This window comes from Thunnus thynnus, chromosome 3 (genome assembly GCF_963924715.1).
Source record: "Thunnus thynnus chromosome 3, fThuThy2.1, whole genome shotgun sequence".
Lineage (NCBI taxonomy): Eukaryota > Metazoa > Chordata > Actinopteri > Scombriformes > Scombridae > Thunnus > Thunnus thynnus.
The window spans coordinates 16,949,186-16,975,455 of NC_089519.1; the positions used below are offsets into that span (position 1 = coordinate 16,949,186).

Below are 26,270 nucleotides of genomic sequence, written 5' to 3' on the forward strand. Positions count from 1 at the left end.
GACAAGCATCACCAGTAGTGAATGGGTTGTCAGTTGAAGGGGTGCCGAGTACTTTTGCACAATTCATTTGGGTTTACATCAGAATTGCTGCCAAATAACAATGGCTGGGACAGTAAAGCCTACTTTCCAGTCACAAATGGAGGTTAAGTTTAAATAGATTGCTGCTAGGATATCGAAGCACCTATTATACTTGGTGGCCAGATTTGCACAAATTCAGAAATTCAGGGTAAGGACTTTGGATTGCCATTCAGACTGCTTGGGACGATTTTGGCACATCATTCATCAGGAATGAAGTATGACTGGTAATCTAGCTAGCTAGACTTTGGCCGATATTGTTCCAGGCCACCTAGCTATCACATGGCACTATGTTGCTTGAATGAAGTGAAAACTGATATTTATGAGAAAAAACAAAAGCCTTACATTATCAACCATATGGCAGCAACAATGATGGTTTAATGGACTGTGTTCCACTTGGATACATTTTCTGTCATCATCAAACTGCAAGATAGCGTTGGAAAACATTAATAACATAGATTTAGTTCTAGTTTAGTGTTAGTTTAGTCATTAAAATGTCTGTCATTCAACTTGGGAGTGATAGCAGGTTCCACTCCAGTTATTATTGTCACTGTGCTACTATTGTTTTAGTGTAGCTAAAGTGCCAAAAGTGATGCACCATAAAGGTTTAAAGCAGTTTTAATTGTTTTTATTTATTTATTTATTTTGGCCACATGGGGGCAGTGCAACAGGCAATAATAACATAGCATAGAATAACATTAGCATTCATTTGGACTTGTGTTTGTGTCCACCTGATGAATGTCAGTCCAATATTCATAATATTCTTCTTTTATCTCTGGTTTAGTCTCCATCAACTTCTGAGAAAATATCTGGCTTTTAGTTGCTAAATGCTCAACTGTGTTCACCAGCTAGCAGCTAACTTTGTCTTTTGTCTGTTGCTGGACAGGGTCTGTACAGTGCTTTTTCACTGAAAACATTATTGTATATTGTAAACTGAAAATGGCAGTGATAAGCAGTGAGTGTGAACCACAACAAAGTTGAGGGCAGCAAAACCAAAACAATGAGCCAAAAATGCGAAAAGGCTCTGAAGAGCTAAAAGGAACTTTAATACAAAAATATTGATTAATAAAGCTTTAATGCCCTTTAATGATTCAAATCTGATTGACCTACATTTGTATACATTTTTTACAAATATATACAACTATTATCATGCAGAAATCGGTTTGCTTTTATCAAAGTTCAAAAGAGTTCTTTCCTGTAAAAACCTTTTCAGGGACTTATCAGCAAAAAATAGCCCTAACCCTAACCCTGTTTCTCATAGGTCAGTCGCTATAGGAATCACCCCATCTCTCTGTGAAAAACTCTTTTGAAACCTATTTTTCTGAGGCAGTACAGATTCAAATCCTCCTCTGCTCAGGCTTTTCCCTTGTTGTCCCTTTGGCAACATTATTTGTGGGATTCCATGTTACAGCACAATTGGAAAAAGAAACACATTTCTGTATATTCAGTCGGCTTTGTATATTACAATATTATCAAATATATATACCGGTATGTATCAAATATGTATTTGGTGTATTGTATATACAGTACTGTAATTGCAGTGTGCATGCACATATCCTCACTTTCTTTGGTCAACATTTACATGCTCTCCTTTACAAATGACATTTAGATATACTGCTCTTCTTCAAGCATGTCCCTTGTCCCTCATGCCTTTGGCTCCCTTTTCCATCCAGCTTCCCTTTCTTTTTCTTTCTTCACGCCCTACTCTTATCTTTCTCCATTTTCCCACCCATCCGTACTTCCCCTATCTCTAGTCCTTCAAGTTCAAGAAGCCAACAGGCATTTATAAGTTTACTGACTGACTCATTATTGCAGAACATAGATCTTAACAGCATCCTAGCCCTATAGTACTTGAATTTTCACACAAACTTTCATAACATGGCACCTCCAGCTACTCTGTGGTAATTTAGTAAGAAGAAAAATTAAGTCATGGTTCCAGGGTTCTGAAGTATAGAATCACACGGGAAATCAGCAGTTAAGCTAATTAATCAAACATCCTAGATTGTGGAGATTTAGTATGCCAGAATGGTCTAAATGCAGTTTTGAGACAATTTCTATCTGGAAAAAAACTGTTCTTGATGAAGCACTGAATATGTCATTTGATATGACTGGTAATTTTCACATTTACATTGGCAGAATGTATCACCTATCCAAAGCTTCTATCAGCCTTATATTATCTGTATGAATATAGTTCTCATGTTTGCTTGGAAATAACATCAGGTGGTCAGGTTGATACTTTACTAAAATTTGATGTGTCAGTCCGAATCAGTGTGTTAACCTTGCAACATCTGCGAGAGACTTCAGTTTTTAGGTGAACCTGTTTTACTTTGGTGTGGCTCATAGCTGCTAACTAGCTTTAGCAGTCTCATCCAAATCTGTCTTAAAGAATGGGAGTGACGTTCATGTGACTTTGCATGAACAAGGACTTTATTTCTCTTCTGTGTTTCTACAACTATAATGATGTGCCCTAATCCTCTCTAGACACTTTATCACTGGCTATAGTAACTTAACCACCAATAAGTGATCTTTCATTGCACCCTTAGGTTCATAACTGGGGATGGCTTTAGAACACATTGTTGTATTCTTTATGAGAGGGTGGCAGTCGTTGGCAGTGATAAGAGAATGGCACTGCATCCTATTTATATACAAAGCTGGGTACCTGACATGTCTTATTAACTGTTGTTCAATTTCACACTGCACTACGTCCCAAAACTGTTTGGTCCTTAAAAATCAACATGTTAACGCTGATATTGGGAAATTGGCTTTTAAATATTATGCTCCACACAAGTGGAACAACTTGCAGAAGATAGTAAAATTAGACGAGCTGATCCCTTTTAATCATTTTAAATCTTTTTTAGCTGACACAGGGCAGTGTGGATGTGTGTGTTTTAATTGAGCTTTAACTTTTATGTGCCTATATTGCTTTTATCGCCTTAAAATGTTCCATATTATGTGTTTCATTGCTTTTATATATTGCTTTTATTGTTTCTTATATTTTATATTGCTTGTTGCTTATCTGTTCATATTTGCTTTTTAAATTTGCCGATTATTGTTTCTTATATATTATATTTGTATTGTAATTAGGGTGTCCTTGGAAAAAGAGAGCTTTCTCTCAGTGGCCTACCCTGTATGAATAAAGGTTTGAATGAATGAATGAATGAATAAATTAATGAATTGACAGCATGCACGTCACTGTGGCTATGGCTACATGCTGGCACTGACTCACATCCCACAACAACCTCACTAGATTATGTCAAACGCACAGGTTATATGGACATGTGACATCAAAGACAGAAGGTTATGAAGTTTTGATTTACATCTAATAGTTGACTGCATCTTGGCAGTAACTGTAGCCACAAAAGCAGCGGCCATCACCAGCCATCTGCTGTCTAATTGGTGAGACTTGGCTAGCTTGCTGACAAGAGCATCCAGGGAGGTACAACAAAGGGAGACTTGAAACCTCAAAGATGACCCTAGAAAATAACCAATTCCAACAGCATTAAGAAAGTAGTTGACTAATGTAATTATTTATCTAATCTATCACTGTATCATTGTATGACAAACAATGAAAAAAATGTAATTTCTCATGGTTTTATGGTTGATAATAATAGTGCGTCATTGTTGGTATTCACTGTTTTAATTGTTCAGCTGTATTTTTGTACAATGCAATATTATTGGAGATTTCACACAAGCAGAAAACATGACCTGCCAACCTGCATGCATTTCGTGTAGCAGGCACGCATTTTGACATCTATTCTGGTATGAGTTGTTACTTTAAGGTACACAAAAAGAGGCCAATTGTCTTTTTTTTACACTTATGTAAGAGATAAATAGAGCTGAGCCAATCGAGACATTAAGCTGGTATTATTGTTTCTTCTCCTATCAATAAGCTGTCTACCAATACAGAGATGACCAATGACAGTTTACCTTGTACAATAGCTTTTAATGTCAGTCATGCCACACACTGTGTGGACCTAGAAGTTGCTGCAGGAATCCTTCAATTCAGTAAAGCCCATGTATTTCTATTTTACCAGTGATGCTCGTAGATATGTCTGCTTGCTTGTGAGATTTGTTGACTGGAAAGTCTTAATTTTTTCTGAACAAAATTAGCTATAGCACTTACAGTTTTGATATACATTTGACTGAAAACAGGCATTCTAACCACAAATGCTTGTGATTCAATAGTACTAACGTTAGCTAATGGTGTAGCTAACAGGCTGTTGCTAACTTCAGGGATACATAACATGTTGCTGTCTTTTCAACCGCTGAACTGCTGACACAGAAATTTCCATTATTCACCAGCATGCAGTGTAGGGTGCACAATATAGCTAGCAGTAAATTTAGAGAAGGCTTAGCCTTCTCTAACCTACATTACCAATGTTTTGGATTAACTAGTGACCTGTTAACTGGCGACTGTCAGAGCAAGCTGCTCTTCCTGTGAATGCCTATCTCTAAAAAATACTCTAAATGAACCTTTTTGTCTTTGGAGTCTTGTTTGAGTTAACATGTCACATAGAATAACTATTCAGCCCTTTTAGAAGTAAAAAGAGGGAAATGTGACATGAAAGTCAGAAGACTATTCCAGTGTGTCATTATCACCACAGTATCATGCTGTAGGTGTAACATGAAACAACTCATACATCATACAGCCAGCCATCTCTTAAAAACAAGAGGCAGCCAGATCAACTTATGACCACACTGCCCATACACTTAAGACCATTTTGGTATGTCACTGGTTTCCAACACAAATACGACTGTTAAACACAGATTTGTCACTAAGACATAATTATCTATTTATGTTAGCAGCCTTAAGTCTATGTTATAGTTTACATGTAAATATGATAAACACATTATATATAGGCTTCAGATTAAATCTTCATTTGTAACACAAGATAGATTATCAGTAATACAAAACATTCACTATATGGCCAGAAGTATATTAACACCCAAATGAATAGTCTTCCAACTTTCATTTATTTTCCCACAATGGTATGAGTTTGAATCCCGTAATAAAACATTTCCCTTTTTTTACATCTGAAAGGGTTGAATAGTTCTTCTACGTGACACGTTAACACTTGCTCTCCTCCTGTTTTCAACATTTTCAAGCAACATTCAGAATGCAACTGAGTGTTAGTTAGTTAGATACGTTTCCTCAAACAAGACTCCACAGACGATTCAGATTGTTTAGTTTGTCATTACAATGTCAAAACATACCTAAGAGGCATTCACAAGGACAGCTATGTATTCTCTTCCTGTTTTTAACAGCTGTCGTAAACTAAGACAACCACGGACGCATATGGCTGACGGTCGCCAATTAACAAGGTCACTAATTAATCTGAAACACCTGCTGCCCCTGGTTACACATAACGTTACACACGAAAAGTAGCCTTGCCAGCTTTTCACTGAGGACACTTTGAAGTGAGGGGAAGAAGAAAGGAAAAATCACCATGAGATACTGGAAGAGAGAATTGAGGGAAAAGAGTGGTGTGTGTGTGTGTCTGTGTGTGTGTTGGCAGTCTATAACTTAGCCCACTCTAGGAAAATTTCAAGGAAAGGAAATACCTCCCATTGCAAATTAAGTACACAATATGTAATTATGTACAATAATTCATTGTGCAAACAGTGATTCACATCTGATGCATCTAGGTTGCCAAAGTGATACTCCAAAAATTTATACAGGGATGGCAGGTCTGCAATTAAAAACTCCTTTTGTGCAGAAGACATTCAAGATCGAATCAATCAATGACAATGATGATGATTACTCATGAAAGATCTAAATGTATTGCCATAAGGCATTACATACATCACATGCAAATGGAGTGTATTTTGAAAGGTCATCATAAATTCAAAACAAAACAATTGTGAAGCTGTTGTTTCTTTGTATTGTGAAGGTAATTGAAGACAAAACCAATACTGAAGAAGGTGGAAGTAACACAACTATCTTTTTATCTTTTTTTTTTCTTTTTTTTTTAGGTGTACAGCCCTCAGTGCAGTAGGGCTGTCTGTGCTGCTCTCTGTCCTGCTCTGTTACTGCATAGGTAAGCCCACACACACTCTTACACATGCTTTCTCTCTCTCTCTCTCATACACACACACACACACACACACACACACACACACACACACACATTTTATCACTGCTGTGAATATATGCACACACATTAGTCCAAAGGGTTAGTTTGGCCCAGGCACAGGATGACAAATGAGACTTTTATTTGTGCTTCCCCTGATTTGTCCAATGTTAATCCCTCCTCATCTCTCTTCCAATCTTGTCCAGCTCTCTTCCCTCTCTCAGTCTTTCTCCATCAGCCACTCTTGTATTCTTGTTGGTTTTCACTCTGTGGTATGAGCCGATCAGATAACCCAGACTGCCAGGGTTTTCCTTTCTCCAGGCCTTATTCCTCCCTTTCTGAATTACCACCGTTTTCCAGGATGTGCTACGGGTGATGTGACTAATATCTCAGGCAGATTTAATGGTAAAATGTCTGGAACCCACATTGGAAACATTATTAGAGTGAGATATGATGAATTGTTAGCAAACAGTACCATCAGAGTTTGAACATCATTCTGTCAGAATCAGGAAAATGGGTCACATGATCATTTTTCAATCACAGAATTTCTATGTAACAAAGTAAAAGTTTGATATAGGAGATTGATCATCCCTTCATCAGAGGAAACCTGCATAATACTGATGACGGACAAATATGTAGTTCTTCAAATAGCAGGAATGCTTTGTTCACAGCAGGACTTCCAGGGCTGATGAAAGGCCGGAATCTTCTCAGAGTAATAACTCAGAGTTCATGGCACGCAAGGAAGAGTGTGTATATGTCTTCAGTAATCCAGTGCAACTCTACGTTCAGTGCTTTTCATCCCCTGACCACTTGATCAGCCCAATTATGTTATACAACTATGTTGAAATTAATTGTGGGTGAATGCAAGTGTAATTACAGACATGGCAGCTCTGAAAAATGATCCTTTAAGCCACTGAGAAGACTTAAAAGATAGGCTCACAGTTATTCAAGTCAGGTGTCTATATGAACCGTGAAAGAGGTTTTCCTCGTTGTAATCATTCCTCCTGTTCATACTGACTGTTAAAAGATCATTTTTGCACAGAAATACATTGTAGCAGCATTATGAAGGGATCTTCTAATGGTCAGTATGAACAGGAGGAATGATTATTGTAAGAAAAACCTATTTCAATGTTCATTTGGGCTCCTGACTGCTGTTTTAAGACAGACTTAAAAAGTTAAATTTATTACATTTTAATTCATTTTTAAATTTGACCAAACAGTCATCAGTCAACCCAAAAGCAAACATTACTTTTGTGATGAACTTGACTTCACACTCTTATTGTAAGAGTGTGTCACTGCAGTCATTAACCTCTTCAACCTCACTGGACCCACTGGAGGCGTTTGCATTTGCATAAAAGTAGTGGAGAATGTCCTATGAGGAGGGCTTTAAGAATACATTTTGGAATACATATTGTTTCTGGGCACTCAAATTGTGTTTTCACTTTTGAGGTGAAAGTACTCAAATTTGAACTTGAAATCTGAATCTGAAGTCACAACATATCTGTATGTGCCGGCTTCACTCCAAAAAGAAAAACAAATTAGTATTAGCCTTCAAAATCCCTATGGACACCTTGCATTTACAGCTCATACAAAACATGCTTCAGTGCTTTTTCTTCTCTCCTGCACCGCTTAAGATCTGTCAGGGTAGTTTGCTCCTTTTTAGATGGTGTGCAAGCGATATTTTTTTAAAAAGCCCAGAGAGAAAAAAAGAGGAAAGACTGATAGAAAAAAATGAGTCAGAGGGGAGGAAGAGTGGTATTTTTTCTAAAGGTCATCGATTCCCACAATGAACAGAAGCAATTATGATTGGAGCTCAGATGGTCCTTGGACTTGGAGATCTGTTGCCACAGGCTAGTCTGTGGGTGTGGGGTGGGGTGGGGGGTGGGGGGTGGGGGGTTGTTGTTACATGCCCGCCCATTTATGTGGATGTGTATGTGTGTATCTTGAGCTCCCCCCAGCAGCATTTCTAGAAAGATGTTTTTTTTTCTACTCAAAGCATCTGTTTAGAGTTTCCTGGGATTTTACTCTTCACACACACACACACACACACACACACACTCACATGAATCTGTCTCACACACATGAATGAACACACAAAAACACACAGGCAGATACTCACAGCTATCCACACTAGAGATGCAGTAGAACACACAGGAAGATATAAACACACACACACACTGAGCAACATATCAAGGGTGCACAGGCACACATGTTTTGATTGGCAAACGCATATACCCCAGACACACACATACACGCACGCATGCACACACACACACAGTGTACCTTTGGCCTTGACAAACTGACATAATGACATACCAGACAACATATGATCCATGCCTGTTCTTGTGTGTGTTTTTTCTAGGGTATATATGTGTCAATCATACTGTGTGTGCCTTTGTACCCTTGTGTGCAATTTCATGTTCATGTATGTGTGTGTGTGTGTTTCCTCTTGAATTACCCTCATGTCTTGGCTGGAAGATGTATTTGGCTTGATGTCTGAGGAAAGCTTTTTTGTTCCTATATAAATGTAATAAATAAAGCTTAAAGGTTTAAGGGAGAGCAGAGAAAAGTAAAAAAAAAAAACATCAAAATGAAATGGAGCCATTTCAGATTGTATATCACTACAGCTGTAAAGATTAATTGTTATATCTTGAAGAATTCATAGAAGAGTCACAAGTAGAGCTACCTCGATACAACCACTGATTTTAACAACATTCTGTGAGAAATCCATGAAATATGTATGTATCTGTTAAAATATGTGTGTTTCTTAGTACACATGGAATAACCATGCAGACTCCCTCATCAACAAAGCAAACTTAAGATTGTATTTCCTCAGGCAGTTGAAAAAATATGGGCTGAACTTCTTACTAACTTTTTACACCAGTATTTCTTACATGGTTTATTACTGTAGCCTGTGCATCACTAACCATTGTTTACTGCTTTAGCTGTTTCTAAATCTCAATGAAAGCACATACACCAATCTAAAACAAGCTCATTAACAATTTTTTATTTTTTATATTGACGTCTTAAACTGATTTTATTTTCTCGTTCTTAAGATCTGATAAATAATGAAAAATGTATTACAGTGTCGTCCTAAGAAGGCAGACCAAAACATTAATATCTCTTTAGTTGTAAAGTACTTATATTCATTTCAGGTTTGAGCTACAGTAGATGGTGAAATTTTGCTAAGTTGTGTCTAGTCTGATTGTTGACTTGACTTTTATGGCTGACATATAAAATTCCAGGCTGAAAGTGACTCAGACCTGCCCTCTTGGCACCCATTACCCCCCAGTTTACCAAAGTCGATAAGATTACTTTCTGAGCCCACTCTTAGTAAACAGTTGACATGCAAAACAAGTGTGGAGCTGCTGGATACACCTGTGTATAACTCTTTCTGTAGAAGTGGAGTGGCTGTTTTTCTGGTCACTGAGTTTATATGCTAAACTAGGCAAGATCGTATTAACAAAGACACAAACGTACACATATAAAACCTTCCTCTGTGACTTATTGAGCCAAGCTGTACACCATAAAACAGGGCCCTGCATCAAACAAATGCTCAGCAGCTACAAGACCTGTTACATCTTTATTCAGTAAAGCCATTACAATGCAAGTGTCTTTGTGACTCCCACTGGGATGTGCTGTTGATTGATTGTTGTTGTTAATGATTCTCTAAACTTCATCAATTCAAGTCTTTTTTTGGTCCGGTACTTTTTGCAGAGACGATTTTTCTCCCCTCACATTTCACTAAAACCACTTCATCTGATTAGCCCTATCAGTGTGAGTCAAAATAGGTCAAATAATAAGGATACACTGCTTAGTTTCAATTTTTCCAGGAATTATTTTGTTATTATTATCTCTGCATTTGGAACATTTGCATGCAGGCCTAAGTTATACTACCATGGGTGTAGTATCACCTCGAGAGCTGCAGCATAATGATTTGTAATAATTAGAGGAGGTTGATTTTAATCTCTTATGAATCTGCCATGTAAGTAGTTTGTGAAATAACAAGGACACTGTGTCATAAATGCAAAGCACTGCTCTCTTGTAGCACTCCTGCTGTTCAGCATTTATGTCCAAAACATAGCTCAGGGGCAGAGATATGGGGTTGAGTATTTGTGTTCTTCAGATGAACTGAATTAAATATTGATTTAAATGTGTCCTTTATGGAATTGGTTCTGGATTTAAAAGCATACTGCAATTTAATACTTTAGTAAATGTTGATAATGATGTTTTACTGTTATATGTTTTTTAGTTTTACTCTAGAAGAACAGACATCGTTTCTGAGTGGTGCTTCATGGTCAGAGAAAAAATGTACATAGTTTAATAACTGTCACATGATTCAGGGTCATCTTTCTCATTGATAGTATAAAAGTGTGTTTTAATGTCTAATCTTTTAAAATCTAAATGAATGCTTGTCCTATGAAAATAGGATTTTGAGAAATGTAAAATGATTTTTGAAGGTCCTGTACACACACAGTGTTGTTCTGCTTGATCAGAGATCTCCTCAGGTTGTTGTTGGGTAGAGCACAGGTCACCTAACTACAAGAAATCAAGATGATAAAGGTGGAATTTGACAAGGAGTTTCATGCTTGCATCCCCACTGGAATGGCCTCCTGGGTCACTTAATTGGAACAGGGCTATCATTATTGCTATTAGTTATAATAATACTATGTCTGCTATGAAAATGGTCTTTAAGTGTAGTCTTTACACACCCACACTAATCAGGCAACATATGTGAAAACACCTGTGTGGGTGGACCACGGACATATAGAGACTCATTATGTGATGGGAACATTTGTTCTGTCAGCAGTTATAGCTGCCTCACATTGTTAGTATACTCTCTTTAGTGGATGAGACTTTTTTAACAGCTTCATCCATGAGTACACCACTTAAATACAAGAAGTGAAACAGCTTATTCAGCCTCATCCATAAACAACGTCTTTTGTTCCTAACACATTTCTTGCCTTTCAAGTGGTGGATCAGGCTGCTGCAGGCCCGCTCAGTGAACTCGGATCAGTTTGCTCTTCTGGACGGACACAGTAAAGGCTGATAGTGCTCGCTGGGTTGTTGATTCCTGTCCTGCTTTGAACACAGTAGGATACTTCATCTTCCATCGATCCGAGTGGTTCACCTGCTGCAAGGAGTTTTTAAGAAAGCTTCCACAGGATGGTTTCCAGCACCGCTTCTTATCACAGCTTCAAATTTACAAACCAATTAGTTTGTATGAAAGATGGGAAATATTGTGGAATTGATAGCAACCTGTCCCCCTGTGATGCATGTATGTATAGTTGATATTAGCCTCATTACCATGTACCAAGAATATATATGACTTTAAAGTTTTCAAACTGACTTTTTTACCTTCTTTAAATACACAACAATTTTTTTCTGAAATGTTCTGTTAATTTCCAAATTTCCTAAAAAGGTTCTGATAGAGAGAACCAATGTTGTATGACTGTTACCATGGCCATTAATCCTCTTACTTTATCACAAAGACACACACACACACAGACACACACACAAATGCATACAGGCTCCTGTCGATTAGCCAGCACTCTCCCATGACCCTTTGCTCCTGTCCTCACCAGGAGGGGTTGTGGGTAACAGGCTGGCACAGCACGGCTCTAATTTAATGAGGCAAAGAGGTGTGCATGTGTGCAGAATCCATGTGTGTGTGTATATGTGTGTACGTGAGTTGGGGGTAAGGGGGGGGGGGCACGACAGGGGTTTCTCTCACTAAATATTCCCATGTTGAATCAGTAATTGGTCCTTGACATGACTCTGTGTAATATCTGCTGTGTGAGGAGTCCAGTCCAGGGTCCCTCAAAGGTTTCTCCATTTTAAACCAACACAAACAGGTTACTGCTTTTGATTTGTGTAGCATCACTGTGTCACGTACTGTATTGTCATGGAACGTGGACCTCTTCATCAAACTTCTCTCAGATGGAAAACAATCAGGGTTTTGTGTGTTTTATTTTGATGTCCCATGGTGGTGTGTCTGCTTTTTAGAGGCTCCTAAACTTATTAGGGAAGGGTTAGGGTTAGGGTGTTAGGGTTAGGGTTAGGGTTGGGTTGATCCTTTGTTTTGTTTGACATAAAAACAATCTAATTTGAGGACACTGAATATTGGCTTATGATAACAGCTATCACTATATCACTATCACTTATGTTGGTACTGTAGTTGCGTTCTGAATCAGATATGATTCAAATACCATAGCTGACCATATGTGTATGATCTGGCAGTGCCTTCTGCAGGCTCTTTTACAGAACAGACAGTTTAGAAAGCTCTGTGAACTGCTATGTTACTATGTTAATAAGTTCTCTGAGTTGCATTGTGTTAGGTTCAGCACTGTCCCACTGCATAAAATGTGAACTGTATGGTCATGCAACACGTGAATGTGATTGATAAATTCAACAGTTCAGCGTTGTTTAGTATTATTGTAATGTTAGTGACAATGAAAGGTGGTTTTATGATGTAATAAAAAAGAACAAAATGAACCAAGATACATAGTATATAAATGACAAAATTAAACAAAACATGTCACATTGGACATTCACTTTTTTTCTCAAACATGCTGTGAAATATGTTTCACTACTTTATTAAAAGTTAATTGAACATTGATGATTTTTACTCACAGTACAGGTTAAAGTAACTTTACAGTTTACAGCTACTTCAAAAGTCTAAATCACTTTAGACATTTTGATGGTGAGATTGTGCAAAAAGAAAATGAGGCATAAATCTTAAACGGTATATGCTGGAGTTTTAAGTATTGGCTGTTACACTGGGGATCTCTCCTAAAATGTGTTTGCACGAAATATAAAAATCTAATGGGCATATCATTCCCATGAAATTTACTGATCACTTCTGCTACAGTTTATCCTATTTTGAAACCCTTTCATTTTTAATTACCCAGTGGTCTTTCCTCCAGGGTCACCCTCAGGACAAACTTTATATTTAACAAAATGGTCAGTATGTAGTTCTTTGTAACACTTTTTGGGGAGTGTAACATTGCAGTTTCTAGGTTTGCTAGAGGGACTTTAAACTAGACTGGTCCACCTGGTTCCTAGGAACTGAGACCAGGTCAGGTCCAAATTATATTCACTGTAATCAGATCCAGGTGGGGTGCCGTCATATTGTTGCAGGTCTGGGATTTTTTGTGTCATTATGACTAATATCAGTGGATAGTGGATCCAAGCGGATTGGTCATCAGCTGTGATCATGTGGTGCTTCATAATCATCACAGGAGAAAAATGACACTTGTTTTGACCATGGCTGCTTGTTAATTGATGGAGCACCATGCTGCTGCCGGTGTTGGTGTTCTCTCTCTGGGTCTGCTCAGGTCAATTGTACTTTGAATTGTGTCTAATTATCCCCAGGTATAGACTGGAAACATTTGGCTGAGATGTGTGTAAACCCAGACTACAGCCTACAATATTAAATTGTATGTAATTCTGTTGGATTGACGAGGCAAAGTAGAAAACCAAAACCCTCTGCTGCTTCATTCTATAAAATGCCACATCAGCTGTGCAGTTCTTCATCAGACAGTCAGCATAATTCAGCAGACGCCATGCAGAATATATGTAGGTGAATGAAAGTTAGAGGAGGTGTCATGGTGAATAGGGTCTGGATGTTGTTTCTTTTCTGTCTGGAAAAGAGGAGAAGGAGGGAGATAGCAAGTGAGCAGATGATTTACAAGCCCAAGGGTGCGTACGCACTCTCACACACACAGAAAGAGAAGGAGAGAAAACACATCGGTGGTAGAGATGAGCGTTGTATTGTGCTATGTCAGATTAGCAGCCGGAGGCTTCCTTTGATGCTTACACACTCCACTCTATCTATCCCAGGGTACTGGTGTGTGTGTGTGTGTGTCCATGTGTGTGTGCGCAGTTGCTCATTTATTTTGAGTACCTAGCCTGAGAGCATTGTAAATGTTATTCATGTTTCTAAAAGCATACTGTTAACCAGGGCTCGATATTCACTTTTTTTCCTCAGTGTCCCACAACTGTCCCCAATTTTACTGTCAACTGTCCCAAACTTATCAACCATTGTCCCGAATTGATGTTGTTGTTTTTTTTCATTCCACATAATAAATATAGTTTAATAACTTTGTTTCAGTGACACATTACTTCATTGACTCACTCTGGTTCACCACTGAAGTTCTCAACACTTAATTTTATATTAAACATGATGAAGCTTCATAGTTTAAATCTGTTTTGAGTTCTTCTGTACATCAGTCTCATCATTGTATCTTTACTGCTGCCCCCCTCTAAAGGAGAGGTGTTTTTAACAAGATCAGATGCATAAAACGACTGCAGTGTTTCAAAATAAAATGCTCTGTTATTACATCTGTTTTGAGGTTGGTTTTTTTGTGTTATTATTCTTATAGCCTTCACTGCCTCCTGGTAAAATGTCAATCAAAGGTGCATTTATAAACTTTTAAATGATTTATAAGTGATGAATTTTTATCACTCTTTATTTACGCTCAAGGTGTTATTTCCCCGTATCAATAATATTTCCATTTTAATTTAAATTGTGAAGCCTGTTTGTAAAGTCTGTTTCAATATGAGCGCTATAAAATGAATCATTGATCATCCTTCTGATGTTTAATAATGATGACTGAGATATCACTGTGATGATGGTTTATCTAAAGTTGGGTTATTGTGCTGTTTTCAATGTGCAGCCATGCATAATGATCACGCCTAACAATAATGGCAGCTGTTCTCTTGTTGTCGGAGAAAATTGGTGAAATACATTGCACTTCTTCTTTAACGTTCTCCTGTTCCCTATATCTCACGTCATTATTAGGCTACACGGAATTCTGGGGCGGTGCCGCCATTTTTGCAGGATAGTATACCTTGCAGCCACTCAATAGATTACCATTGTTTTTGGCTGGTGAGTGAAGCAAATCTACCAGCCACTTGAATATTTTACCAATATTTGGCTGGTGCTAATTTTGTGCCCTGAATGTCAGTAAGGATGTTCAGCATAACAACACAGCATCTGACAACTAATGTACAATTTACAGAGAGAGAGAGAGAGAGATGTTTACGTTGGCTAGCTAGCTTTCCAGAAATGCAGCGTCAAGTTAGCTAGCAAAATGATAAACTACATAAATGAGCAAAACTCAGGAGAGACGCAGCAGCCCGACATTTCTCCCCTTTCTCCACTGTGGCTTACTTCGGGGGGCTTACTTGCTTTATCCCCGGTGTTTTTCAGCCACTTCAGCATTTTTTGACTGAAGGCTTTTTGCTACATCGGGAGCTGACTGGGTATCCCAGAATGCATTTGCACCAACAGGTGATACACTGTATTTGGTAACTCATTAGATTCTGTGAGCTGCAGTGTTGGTTCGGTTTGTTTAGGCATGAGGAGTGAGATGAATATCAGGGAAGGTCACAAAATGTGATGGGTCATTAAATTCAGCATAACACTTGCAGCAATGGCATCATGGCAAAGATTAAACTGCCATTTAGCTTCCCATATGTGGTCAGTTTATCCAAATAACACCTATTTCAAAATTTGCCTTGACGTTTTTTCTCTACTATCTCAGAATTGTCCTATACACCGTATTGTTGTGACAACGGGACATCCTTAAGCTCGAACGCTGCCGTTAATGCTCAGTACACTTAGCATTGCCCTGAGTGTATACACACATATACACACACGCACACATTCACATATCTCTCTCCTTTTGTTATTCTGTGACCCAGATAGACATAAATTATTATCATTTTTTTTACCATTTTCCTATTTCATCACCTAATTTTCCTTTGTCCTTTGCATTACTTTTGCTCTCTTTTCATTTTACACACTGTATTAACAGTCCTGTCCATTTCTTGCTGTGTTTTCTTTCCCTCTCCTCTCTCTTCCCCCCCTCATCTCTCCAGCTATGCACCTGTTTGGTCTCAACTGGCAGCTTCAGGAGAGTGATGGATACGGGGCATTTGAAAACGGAGGAGCAGGAAGAGATACGACTCCCAACACCTTTATGGTGTCCACAGACAATGGTGAGTTCCTACTGAAACACATTTTTGGCTTTTCTTCAGGAAAGGAACAAAGAACGGGATAAAGATTCACTCTGAGTGGCAAAAAAAGTGTTTGTTCCAGTTTGCAGCATATTTCAGCTTAAACAGAAATATGCTGTAGAAGTCACTCAAAATGCCTTTCCTTGTGCTAGCTGTAGTGTTGAAGTTGTACACTCCTCATAACGCAGCACTGCAGACAACACTGTCTTCTAATTATTGCAATTATGAGGCATAATTATGCAACTAATAGGAGAGGACAATTTATGTTCAGTGCCAGTGCACAAGGTAATGCAAAGACCCAACTGAGCACATGGGCAAAACATACAGATAGCTCCACGTGAGCTGAAGATGTTTCTGTGATGTCTTGAAATGGAATGGGGAGGATGCCAGCTATACCACCACATTTAATGTCATTGAAGGAATATTGACCTAATCTAAGCCTAACCAACCTGTCAAGGTTTGTTGTTTATGTATAACCTCCCATCTTCCTTTTCTTGCAAGAAGCTAAAAAATATGTTTGTGGATGCATTTGCGTAGGATGAATTGATTGTCTGTGGGAAATGATCATTCAGCAATTCGTTGGAGAATACATGTTTACGGATGTGTTTTTATATTTACATATCTGTATGAATGTACTGATTATTTACTTTATATGTTAGGGGAGGTTAACAGGTTAGCAGAGCTATTGGTAATGCATTGTAAACCATAATAATCAATGCAGGATAAAAATGTAAAGATGTTGGGCAAAAGTTGTTGTACCTTGATAAAGTCTTGCTTGGCCATGTGAAGGTGACTTCATCCTGTCAATCAAGACTTTATTAAACCGCACACACACACACACACACACACACACACACACACACATCAAAATCTGTTCTTTGGTCATTCTCTACCTTTCACTCTTTTTCTCTTTAATGTCTCCATCATTCACTCATTGTCTCTTGCTTTTTCCTCCTTCCGTGCTGTCTTTCCTTCCACTTTCTGCTCATCTCTTGTTTCCTCACAAACGAAGAAACAGACTTGGATGGAGAGTGAGAGAGAGATGAGTGAGGGGGACACTACACATCAAAGCAGGACATTTTCTGGAAGTTGTAAAGCTTAAAAAAGTGTAGAAAGGGAGAGTTAAATTTTAAATGTTTCCTTTTCATTGACAAAGCTTTCAAGATGCTTTCACGAGACTGAACCTTCAGCTGCTCCAGAGCTGCCAACATTAGAAGACTCACAGTTTAAATAGTGTCATATGAACTCAAAGCAGGTCAGCTTTCTCAAGAGATGAACAACGTTTTTAAAAAGTGAGTAGAGGGACTCAGAATCAGACTCTCAGGGCAAGAAGACTTAGTAGTTTGCTCTCATGGGTCACACTAGAGAAATAAAGAATCAAGAATGAAGAAGAGGCAGAAATATGTTGTAACTCTCTTGAACAGGGTTAGTTCTTATTGGCTGCTGCAGATGTTAAAAACCAATTGTTCTCCTGCTGTGACATTTGTGTGTCAATTATGAATATTAGGACTTCTATTACAAGACCATTAATTACCCGTAACATTGAGTGAAAGAGAGAAAGGCCAGTAGTGCAAGTGTGTTGTGTGAGAAAGAGCGATGGATGTGTGTGTGTATTTGAGCTGGGCTTAGAGATGTGTGTCATATGTTGTAGCTCATATTAATGTAACGACACACACACACACAGACACACACTGAGTCAGTGTTGGTTTAATGCCCAAATGTCATGACTTCAGCTGTTAAAGTGTGATGTTATGAACAGGAAGGGCCTATGAAATTACAAACTTTAAACAGCGATGTAACCATTCCAGCGCAATAGTGCATGCACTGAATAAAAGCAAGTCTTCTTACATTTAATTACAATGACAAAGGTTTAAATCCCAACTCAGGTAACTGTGAGTGAGGTGTCATTTTCAACAGTTTTTCTGATTTAACCATAAACAGAACGTTTCTCAAACCTTATTGTTTGAGTCGCCTAATATTTACCAGATGTTTTGTCACATAAAGTATTAAATGAGTCATTAAACTGGTGGCCATGCAAACTCGGGTTAGTAACTTCTCATAAAACAGACTGTTGCAGAGTTACAGTTCAGACTTATGAGTCATCTGTCATCCCTGTTCAGAAATAGCATCTCTTACAAACCCATATTGCAACTCAGTGCAGGGGTCACACTGTGAACTCAAAAGATTCCTATAATGTCACACATAAACCAGGACATATGGTATTTATGAAAGCAGGTGTCCATATGTTTCATAAATGGCAGTTTAGTTGTATTCATGACAAGGAACCTCAACACTTTTTAGGTCAGGCTGACATTTCAATTTTAAGTTTCAATATGACACTTAAATGAGCCCATGTGGTAACTTGATGATCAGATGCTGTGTGTATCATTCATATTCAAGACCAGAAAAAACAGTGTCTGCATCCAAGGTCAATCTTTTGTCTGCAGATTTCAGCACCCTGATACACCCCAGTCTTAGTGTTAAATTATATTTTTGCCATTGCAGAAATACAATTATATGGATAAAAAGAAGAAAAAGAATCCTTTACGTTTCCTGAACGTTGTGTCTCTGTGTTTTTCTCTCTACAGGTAAAATGTTTCTTCTAGAGAACAACACCATAGACACAGGAGAGGTGGATGTGGGGAGACGAACCATACAAGATGTTCCACCAGGTTAATCATACACACATGCACACATACAAACAGGCCTGTCATGCCATATCACTACACCACTGTGAAGCAACTACTAATAATAATACTAATTAATGCATTATATATTTTTTTAGTACAAAGTATAACTGAATGATATTTGCATATCGCAAGAATTGTGCATAATGACTGTATTTTGTGGATAATTTGGATACCTAGAATGCAAACTACAGATGAAGTTTATTCTCACTAACTTTCCAAACATTTCAATTAAATTTACTACTTTCAGTTAGCTTTGATTAAAACAGAAATGCTACAGTTTTAATGAAAAATAATTATATGATACAGTAATTGAAATATGTCCTCATATTGTGAGTGTGGAGTATCTCTTTTTTTTATGTGTGAGTACAGTAACTATATTGATTTTTATAGGCGATACAGAGGAGAAAATTCTGGACATGAATCGGAGAGTGTTCAAATATTTAAATCACTGATTTCAACCCCTACTTTTTTGTTGTCGCCTTTATCCAAGGTGTGTTTTGGAGGTCCCAGCTATATATTGACCAACCACAGTTCTTGAAATTCAACATCTCTGTCCAGAGAGATGCTCTTGTTGGAGTGTATGGACGTAAAGGCCTACCGCCCTCACACACGCAGGTAGGATGTACAGATACCTGCATATGCATGCACATACAAGTTCAAGTTCATTTATTCATAAAGCTTTATCAAGTATCTACCAACCTAAGTTACCAAGCACCGCTACATGTAAACTGTGTGAGCCTACAAAGAGAAACTCCCAACAGAATCTGAACAGGAAAAGAAAGATGGAGGCAAATGTGTGCGAGTAAGAGGAATTCCCAGTCAAAACATTTAAGCGTGCAATAGATGCATATCTGCATATGTAGATGTAAAGCTGTAAAACTGACATGGGCCAAGACACCAAGATAAGATGAAATATAGTATGAGACAGAGAAACAAGATGAAGCCATGGAGAAATGGGATTTCCACCAGCACAATTATTTACAGCAGTCTGCTGCTAAATAAAAACACAGTTGAAGATGAGATTTAAGCAGCACAAACTTCAACTGAAGCAAGGGCATGCTTTTCATCTGGGTCCCTGAAATGAAATCTTGGGATCAATGCCGGGGCGACTGTATGTTTAGAGGTCTGTGGTGAATAAGCATATATTATACATATATATTTACAAGATAAAGCTGTCCTCAACCTTCTTGAATCGCCTGGCCTTTCTGTTTTTAACAAATACCAAAAGTGCTGACAACTTCTGCCTCCTAAAATGTCAAAACCCCAAGTCCCTTGTGCAACTTTGCAAGTGTGTCTAGGTCAAGTGCTTTATGGATTCTTTGTTCATAATGAAGCAGATAAGCTTCTTACAAACCTAAACTATCCATTTAATGACTACACTTACATCTCTGTGTGATGAATCATGTCTTCTATCAAAGAACTAATCCACTTATCTATAAAAGGCAGCTTTATACAATGCCACCCCTATCACAGCTCAATGTTAGCACTTCAGATAATAGACAGGGGTGTGTGTGTCCTTGTCATAACCTATTCTATCTAAGTTGCCATTATTTCTTTTAGAGAGGATTTCCAGTCTTGTCACCCTTAGCTGAGTAAAGCATTTTCCAGAAAGCCGTGTGATACAGTAGCATGAGCTACTAATAATATTTGATGCTACAGCTTTCTGTGGTCATCTAAGTTTGTGCATATAAGATTCAAATGTCATTCAAACACAAGCAATAACAAGACAAGACAGAATCAATTACACTCTTCCATGTGAGTAGGAACAAAACTAATATCAAATTAAACCATAAAGTCACACTAGCTAATTAAGGCATGCCTATTACACCCCACAATCTAGGGCTAAAAGTGTGATAAAAATATCAGGATAATCCTGAGCAAATTTCCTAGAAAAAACAGTCATTAAAGTGTTTTGTAGTTGACCGTGGTTCTAGAGAAAAGATCAGAGGGTCATCAAAATCTAATTCCACTGCAGATCATGTATATTCATACTAAATGTAATAGATCTGGGTAGTTTTCTAACAGACAGTTGGATTTACCAGCATTGCTGTCCTTCGGCCTTTGCCACTGAGACAACAAATATATAACAAATACTGTGCTAATCAACACTAAAGCTACGAGAAAGAGGTGGTTAGTTGCAGATAGTTGCTACTCAGCTAACAAGCTAACATTACTGCATCTAAAGATACTTTTTTACTGTATGGTACCCTGCAAACTCTTAATTGTTTTTTTTTCTAAATGTTACTTTTGTAATCATAAGCTAAATGGTCTTGTAATAAAATATCTTCAAGGTGTGTTGTCATTTTTGTGAATGTTCACCTTCCAGTACGACTTTGTGGAGCTGCTGGACGGCAGTCGTCTCATTTCCAAAGACAAGCGAGCCCTCAGTGACATGGATGCTGGACATATACACCTAGCTGGTGGACATGAGGAGGAGTCTGGGGGAGCAGCCCGACACACACGCTCAGTGAACGTGCACGAGGCAGGCTTCATCCAATACCTGGACACAGGGATCTGGCATCTGGCGTTTTACAATGACGGACGCAACACAGAACAAGTGTCTTACAATACTATTGTTATAGGTGAGTCCCTGCAGTGTGTTTGTAGGAGTGAATACTGTATGTCTTGGAATTATTGGTGAGATACTGTGAGTGTGCCCGAGTGCACTTCAAAGTAAAACAATATGCAATACACACAATCCATGCAACATTACCCACTTGATTAGACCCACCAGTGTGCACAGGAAATGGCCAGTTAGGTACGCAGAGAGCCAACAATGTTTCATGATAGAGAGAGTGAGCGAGAGAAAGGCAGCAGGATAATTGGATGTTAGAATGTGTTGATTAGATTGAATGGCTCTAACTACGGGGACCACAGAGGGCCAGTCTCTCAGTGTGTATGTATGTGTGTTTTATTTCTTAAGATATACAGTTGCCAACCTACCCAATTAACTCGCACCCTTAAACCAGCTCTCTCTCCCTCTCCAAATCAGAGTCCATTATGGAGTGTCCTCAGAATTGTCATGGAAACGGAGATTGTCTCTCAGGAATATGTCACTGTTTTCCAGGATTTCTGGGGCCCGACTGCTCTCGAGGTAAACACACACACACACACACACACAAACACAGGTTCACCTTAATCACTTTTGGGGTATCTACATAGACTTACATTAATTTCCTGGAGGCTTACCCCAACCCTAACCATAACCACCACTTGCCTAAACCTAACCCTTACCTTAACCTTAACCACTGACCCAAAAATCAGTGTTTTATCAACTGGGCATACAATTTTTTTCCCCAATTGCACAAGCCATCCCCAATCAACTGGTCTTAAAGGGAAACTTCAGGATTTTTCAACCTGGACCCTATTTTCACATCTTTTTGTGGCTAAGTGACTAATGAGGACTACAATTTTTGAAATCAGTCCAGTATTGAGCCCTAGCTTAGTTTTATCTAAAAGATTTTCAAAGTCATGGCTGAATATTTAGCTGATTTCAACAACAACTCAACTCTCATGAGATTTCAGAACACAATTTCTCCTTTAGCAAGATTTGGTTAGACACATAACAAACAGACCAGGTCAAGCAAAAGGTAAAAAAAAAGGTTTCCATAATGTTGTCAGACACTTATAATATCAATCTGAGCCTGTCCATGGCAAAAACAAGCACTTTCAGAGGACAGACATTGATGAGGTGCTATTGCCTCAAAGGATTACTTGCAGCCCCCATTAGTCATTTGGACACCAAATGGGAAAATATGGTCCAGGTTGAAAAATACAGAGGTTTCCCTTTAAGTCTGGTGTGTGTCCCTGAAAGTGACTTAAGTCATAACCACACACACATACACACACAATACACGTGTTTACTTAGTTCACCTTTGGGAACATTACATAGACTTACATTAATTTCCTGGAGACTTACTCTAACCATAACCATTACCACTACTTGCCTAACCCTAACCTTAACCACTGACCCAAATCAGCTTTTAACAACTGGGGACACAGCTTTTATCCCCAGTTGGACAAGCCGTCCCCGATAAACTGGTCTTTTCAATTAATGTGTCCCTGAAAGTTGGCTAGGTCAGACCGCACACACACACACACACACACACACACACACATACACACACACACACACACACACACACAAACACCAGCACATTCTCATTCCCAGAGCGTCAAACACTTTGTCACACCCCTCAGTGTCTGATTCCGATACACAAGGTACCCTTTAGCGTCTGTACGGGATGCACCAGGCTTTCAACTAACTCCAATGTAAACCCATCATTATTAGATGCCATGAGACCGATGACTTCTCTATAAGGTGACATTTCCGTTCTCAGGAGGAGGCGGGTTAGATGGATGGCTACATTGCTGCAGGAGACCACTGTTCACTTCCTGCTTCCAGCCATGACGACGTTTCAAGTGATCATTTTAACTTAAAACACAATTTTTCCCCTAAACCTAACCAAGTGATATTTGTGCCTAAACCTAACCAGACCACACCAGTTGCTCTGAGCATGTAATATTACCACGGATGGGTCTACATTGGAATTAGTTGAAAGCCCAGTGCATCACTATACAGACGCCAAAGGGTAAATTGTGCGTCTGCATGAGACACCAGAGGGGCGTGACAAAGTATCGGTATTTGATGAGAACAGGTTGCACACACGCACACACACAAACACTCTGCCACCCACAGTGAGGCAGTAATTGTTGGGAGGTTGTTATCCCAGCAGGAAGTGTGGACTGCACACTCTGAAGCCTGTGCTGACTTAAAAGTAGAAAAGTTCTTGGCTGAGTGTGAGCAATAAGACACATTAATCAACTTTTAAGTGCAACTCTCAAGTGATTACATGATTGATCACATAAAGGAATAGCCAATCAAAGATATGGGTTGACCCTACAACTGTCATATTGTACATTCTTTTCTAAAATCGTAATTTATTCAGTGGTATGTTATTTTGCAATAACATATATAACTACAGTCTTTTAAAAAGTTCATTTTATCTGTGTGAATTCTTTAAATCTCCAGGAAATGGGAATGAACTACAATCTAATCTATTTATAATGTATAAATATATAAAAAGGGATGAAATAATAGGAAATTAACCGCACTGGAAACAACATTATGCTGAAGGTACTGCTTGCTTTATTCTTAAGTTTGAGTAGGAGTAAAAATGAAGGGTTTTTACTTGTATTGTATTGTTCATTAGCTCCAAAATGTTACTTTCAGCAGTTTGATAAATATGCACTCAGGTGAGCTAGTGTTACAGTCACTTATAGACAGCACAGACTGCATAAAAATAATGTCTGTGACGTCACCCATTGATGGAGCTCAAGTAGGAAAGTGGGTCAAGCAAGTAGCACCCACTTTACTGGACTCTGATAGGCTGAGACACCCCTCAATCAAGTAAACTTGTGACAAAGTATACCTCTTTTTAAGCCTTAAAGGAATTATGGTTCTCGAATTCTCTATCAAGACATATTAGTAAATATGAAATTAAATACTGAGATCTTTTGTTTGGGGCATTTTGCCACTAATTTCAGTACAGTTGTCTTGGAGAAAGAATTTAATGGCCTTTAGAGAAACTGCAGCTCACTTCTGGCTTCATCATTCAGCTCTGCACATAGAGAGATTTGGTTCAGTCCTAATACCATAGTGGCTTTTTTTCAGCCAACATAGATTTTCTATCTTTGACTAATAACTGACTATTTTTATCTCAGGAAATGTCAGCCATACACACTTTTGTGGATTTAGCCTATTAGAATCAGTCCTGCAGTATTGGCAAGCTCTAAAAAGCATGTAATCCATTAAACTGCATCTTATCCATTACAACAAAGACACAGCACACTGACTGGAGAAGATCAGCATAATAAAAGGACAATATTAGCCTCTTGTAGAAGCTGAACCCTAATCTAAATTGTGACACTTATAGGTGATCTCAGTCTTGATGGATTAGAGCCATCTCCCAACACACAGCTTTTAAATCTGGTGGTTGTTTGGATGAGCCAGAGTGGGGCTTCCTCTCTCTCACATATTACCAGTTATTGATGTAGCACAACTAACTGGAGCTGCCCCCGACCAAAGATTTTCTTAGTCAACTGATAGTTGACTAATAGTTAGTTCAAGCCATTAGTCGACTAATTGTTGCACTTTTATGATATTCATTTAAATATATATTTTTTGGGGACATCAGAGAATGGTTTGAGTTCTATGGCTGAGAAAGAATGCTATAAGTAACATTGTTAACACTGTGCTACATTACAGAGAAATACAAAACCATAATAATGAGCCTTTAAAATATCAGTTTTACAAGCGCATGCACAAAGTGAGCCGTCTGTTAACAACAATGAATGCATCAGAACAACCAGCAAGGAGACTGACTTACCTTTTTCAGTCCCATGGGTCAGTTAGTTCCCTTAAATCCTCCTATTTCTCATTTTAAGCGGTTTCTTGGCCGGAAAGTTCCTTACTCTTTTTGTGCACATGTGCCATGTGCCCCAAATTTAACAAAATTTTGATTTGGTCTATAAGGTAAAATTTGAAATCTTAAGAGGAGCTTCGGGGTTTGAAGAGTCTAAATTGTCAGTCTGTGAAACCAGTTTTTCTAACTGATCCATCTTCCGTGCTTGTGTCTTGTCCAGCTTCCTGTCCAGTGCTGTGTAGCGGTAATGGCCAGTACTCCCGAGGCCGCTGCCAGTGCTACAGTGGGTGGAAAGGCACTGAATGCGATGTGCCGGCCAACCAGTGCATCGACATCCACTGTGGAGGACACGGCATATGCATTATGGGCGCCTGCATCTGCAATACTGGTTATAAGGGAGATAACTGTGAGGAAGGTAAAGTTGCCTTTAATTTCTTCCAAGGACAGACACAAAAAGGTACATTTGTTGCACATTATGTTATTGACAAAGGTTAGCTGTCCCACCTTGCTCTGGGGCACTATTGCTCTGCATCATTTTGCATCATTGAGATGATGAAATTTGGTGAAGACTTGACTACCAAAGTACATGTCAACATAAATAATTGATTAAGTGCACATTTATTGCTAACCATAAAATTTACTTTTGAAACAAAAATATCCATGCAATTTGTTATAATTGAATAATAATTCACAATTGGTTTCACTTTCAGAGTTTACATGTTTTTAACCCATGTTATTGCTTGTGAGGACCTGACAGGACACTTTATCAATGTTAGTGAGACTGAACCAAACTGCACTTTTATTTTCATTTTGCCTGCAGCTATTCAAACTAACTATTTTATCACTCTAGTTTGAGCCTTCACTTTCTCTATCCTTAAAATCGTGAATACGTTAGATACAGCTGCAGCACAATTTTGATCTTAATGGAAGATTAATTATGGAAGATCTTGGTTCCATGATATCATGCCATCATGTCATCCTGCCAT

General features: G+C 38.4%; 1 protein-coding gene across 7 annotated transcripts in view; it reads left to right on the forward strand.

Annotated features, from left to right (window-relative positions):
* The window catches only part of LOC137179643 (teneurin-3), a 370,272-nt gene that overhangs the window by 237,862 nt on the left and 106,140 nt on the right, over nucleotides 1-26,270 (forward strand). For all 7 annotated transcript variants that reach the window (XM_067584473.1, XM_067584474.1, XM_067584475.1 and 4 more), the window contains 7 exons: nucleotides 6,049-6,113; nucleotides 16,032-16,151; nucleotides 18,758-18,841; nucleotides 19,350-19,474; nucleotides 21,186-21,441; nucleotides 21,852-21,953; nucleotides 25,505-25,699. In XM_067584473.1, coding sequence (XP_067440574.1) covers nucleotides 6,049-6,113; nucleotides 16,032-16,151; nucleotides 18,758-18,841; nucleotides 19,350-19,474; nucleotides 21,186-21,441; nucleotides 21,852-21,953; nucleotides 25,505-25,699 — 947 coding nt within the window. The remainder of the gene's footprint in view (nucleotides 1-6,048; nucleotides 6,114-16,031; nucleotides 16,152-18,757; nucleotides 18,842-19,349; nucleotides 19,475-21,185; nucleotides 21,442-21,851; nucleotides 21,954-25,504; nucleotides 25,700-26,270) is intronic.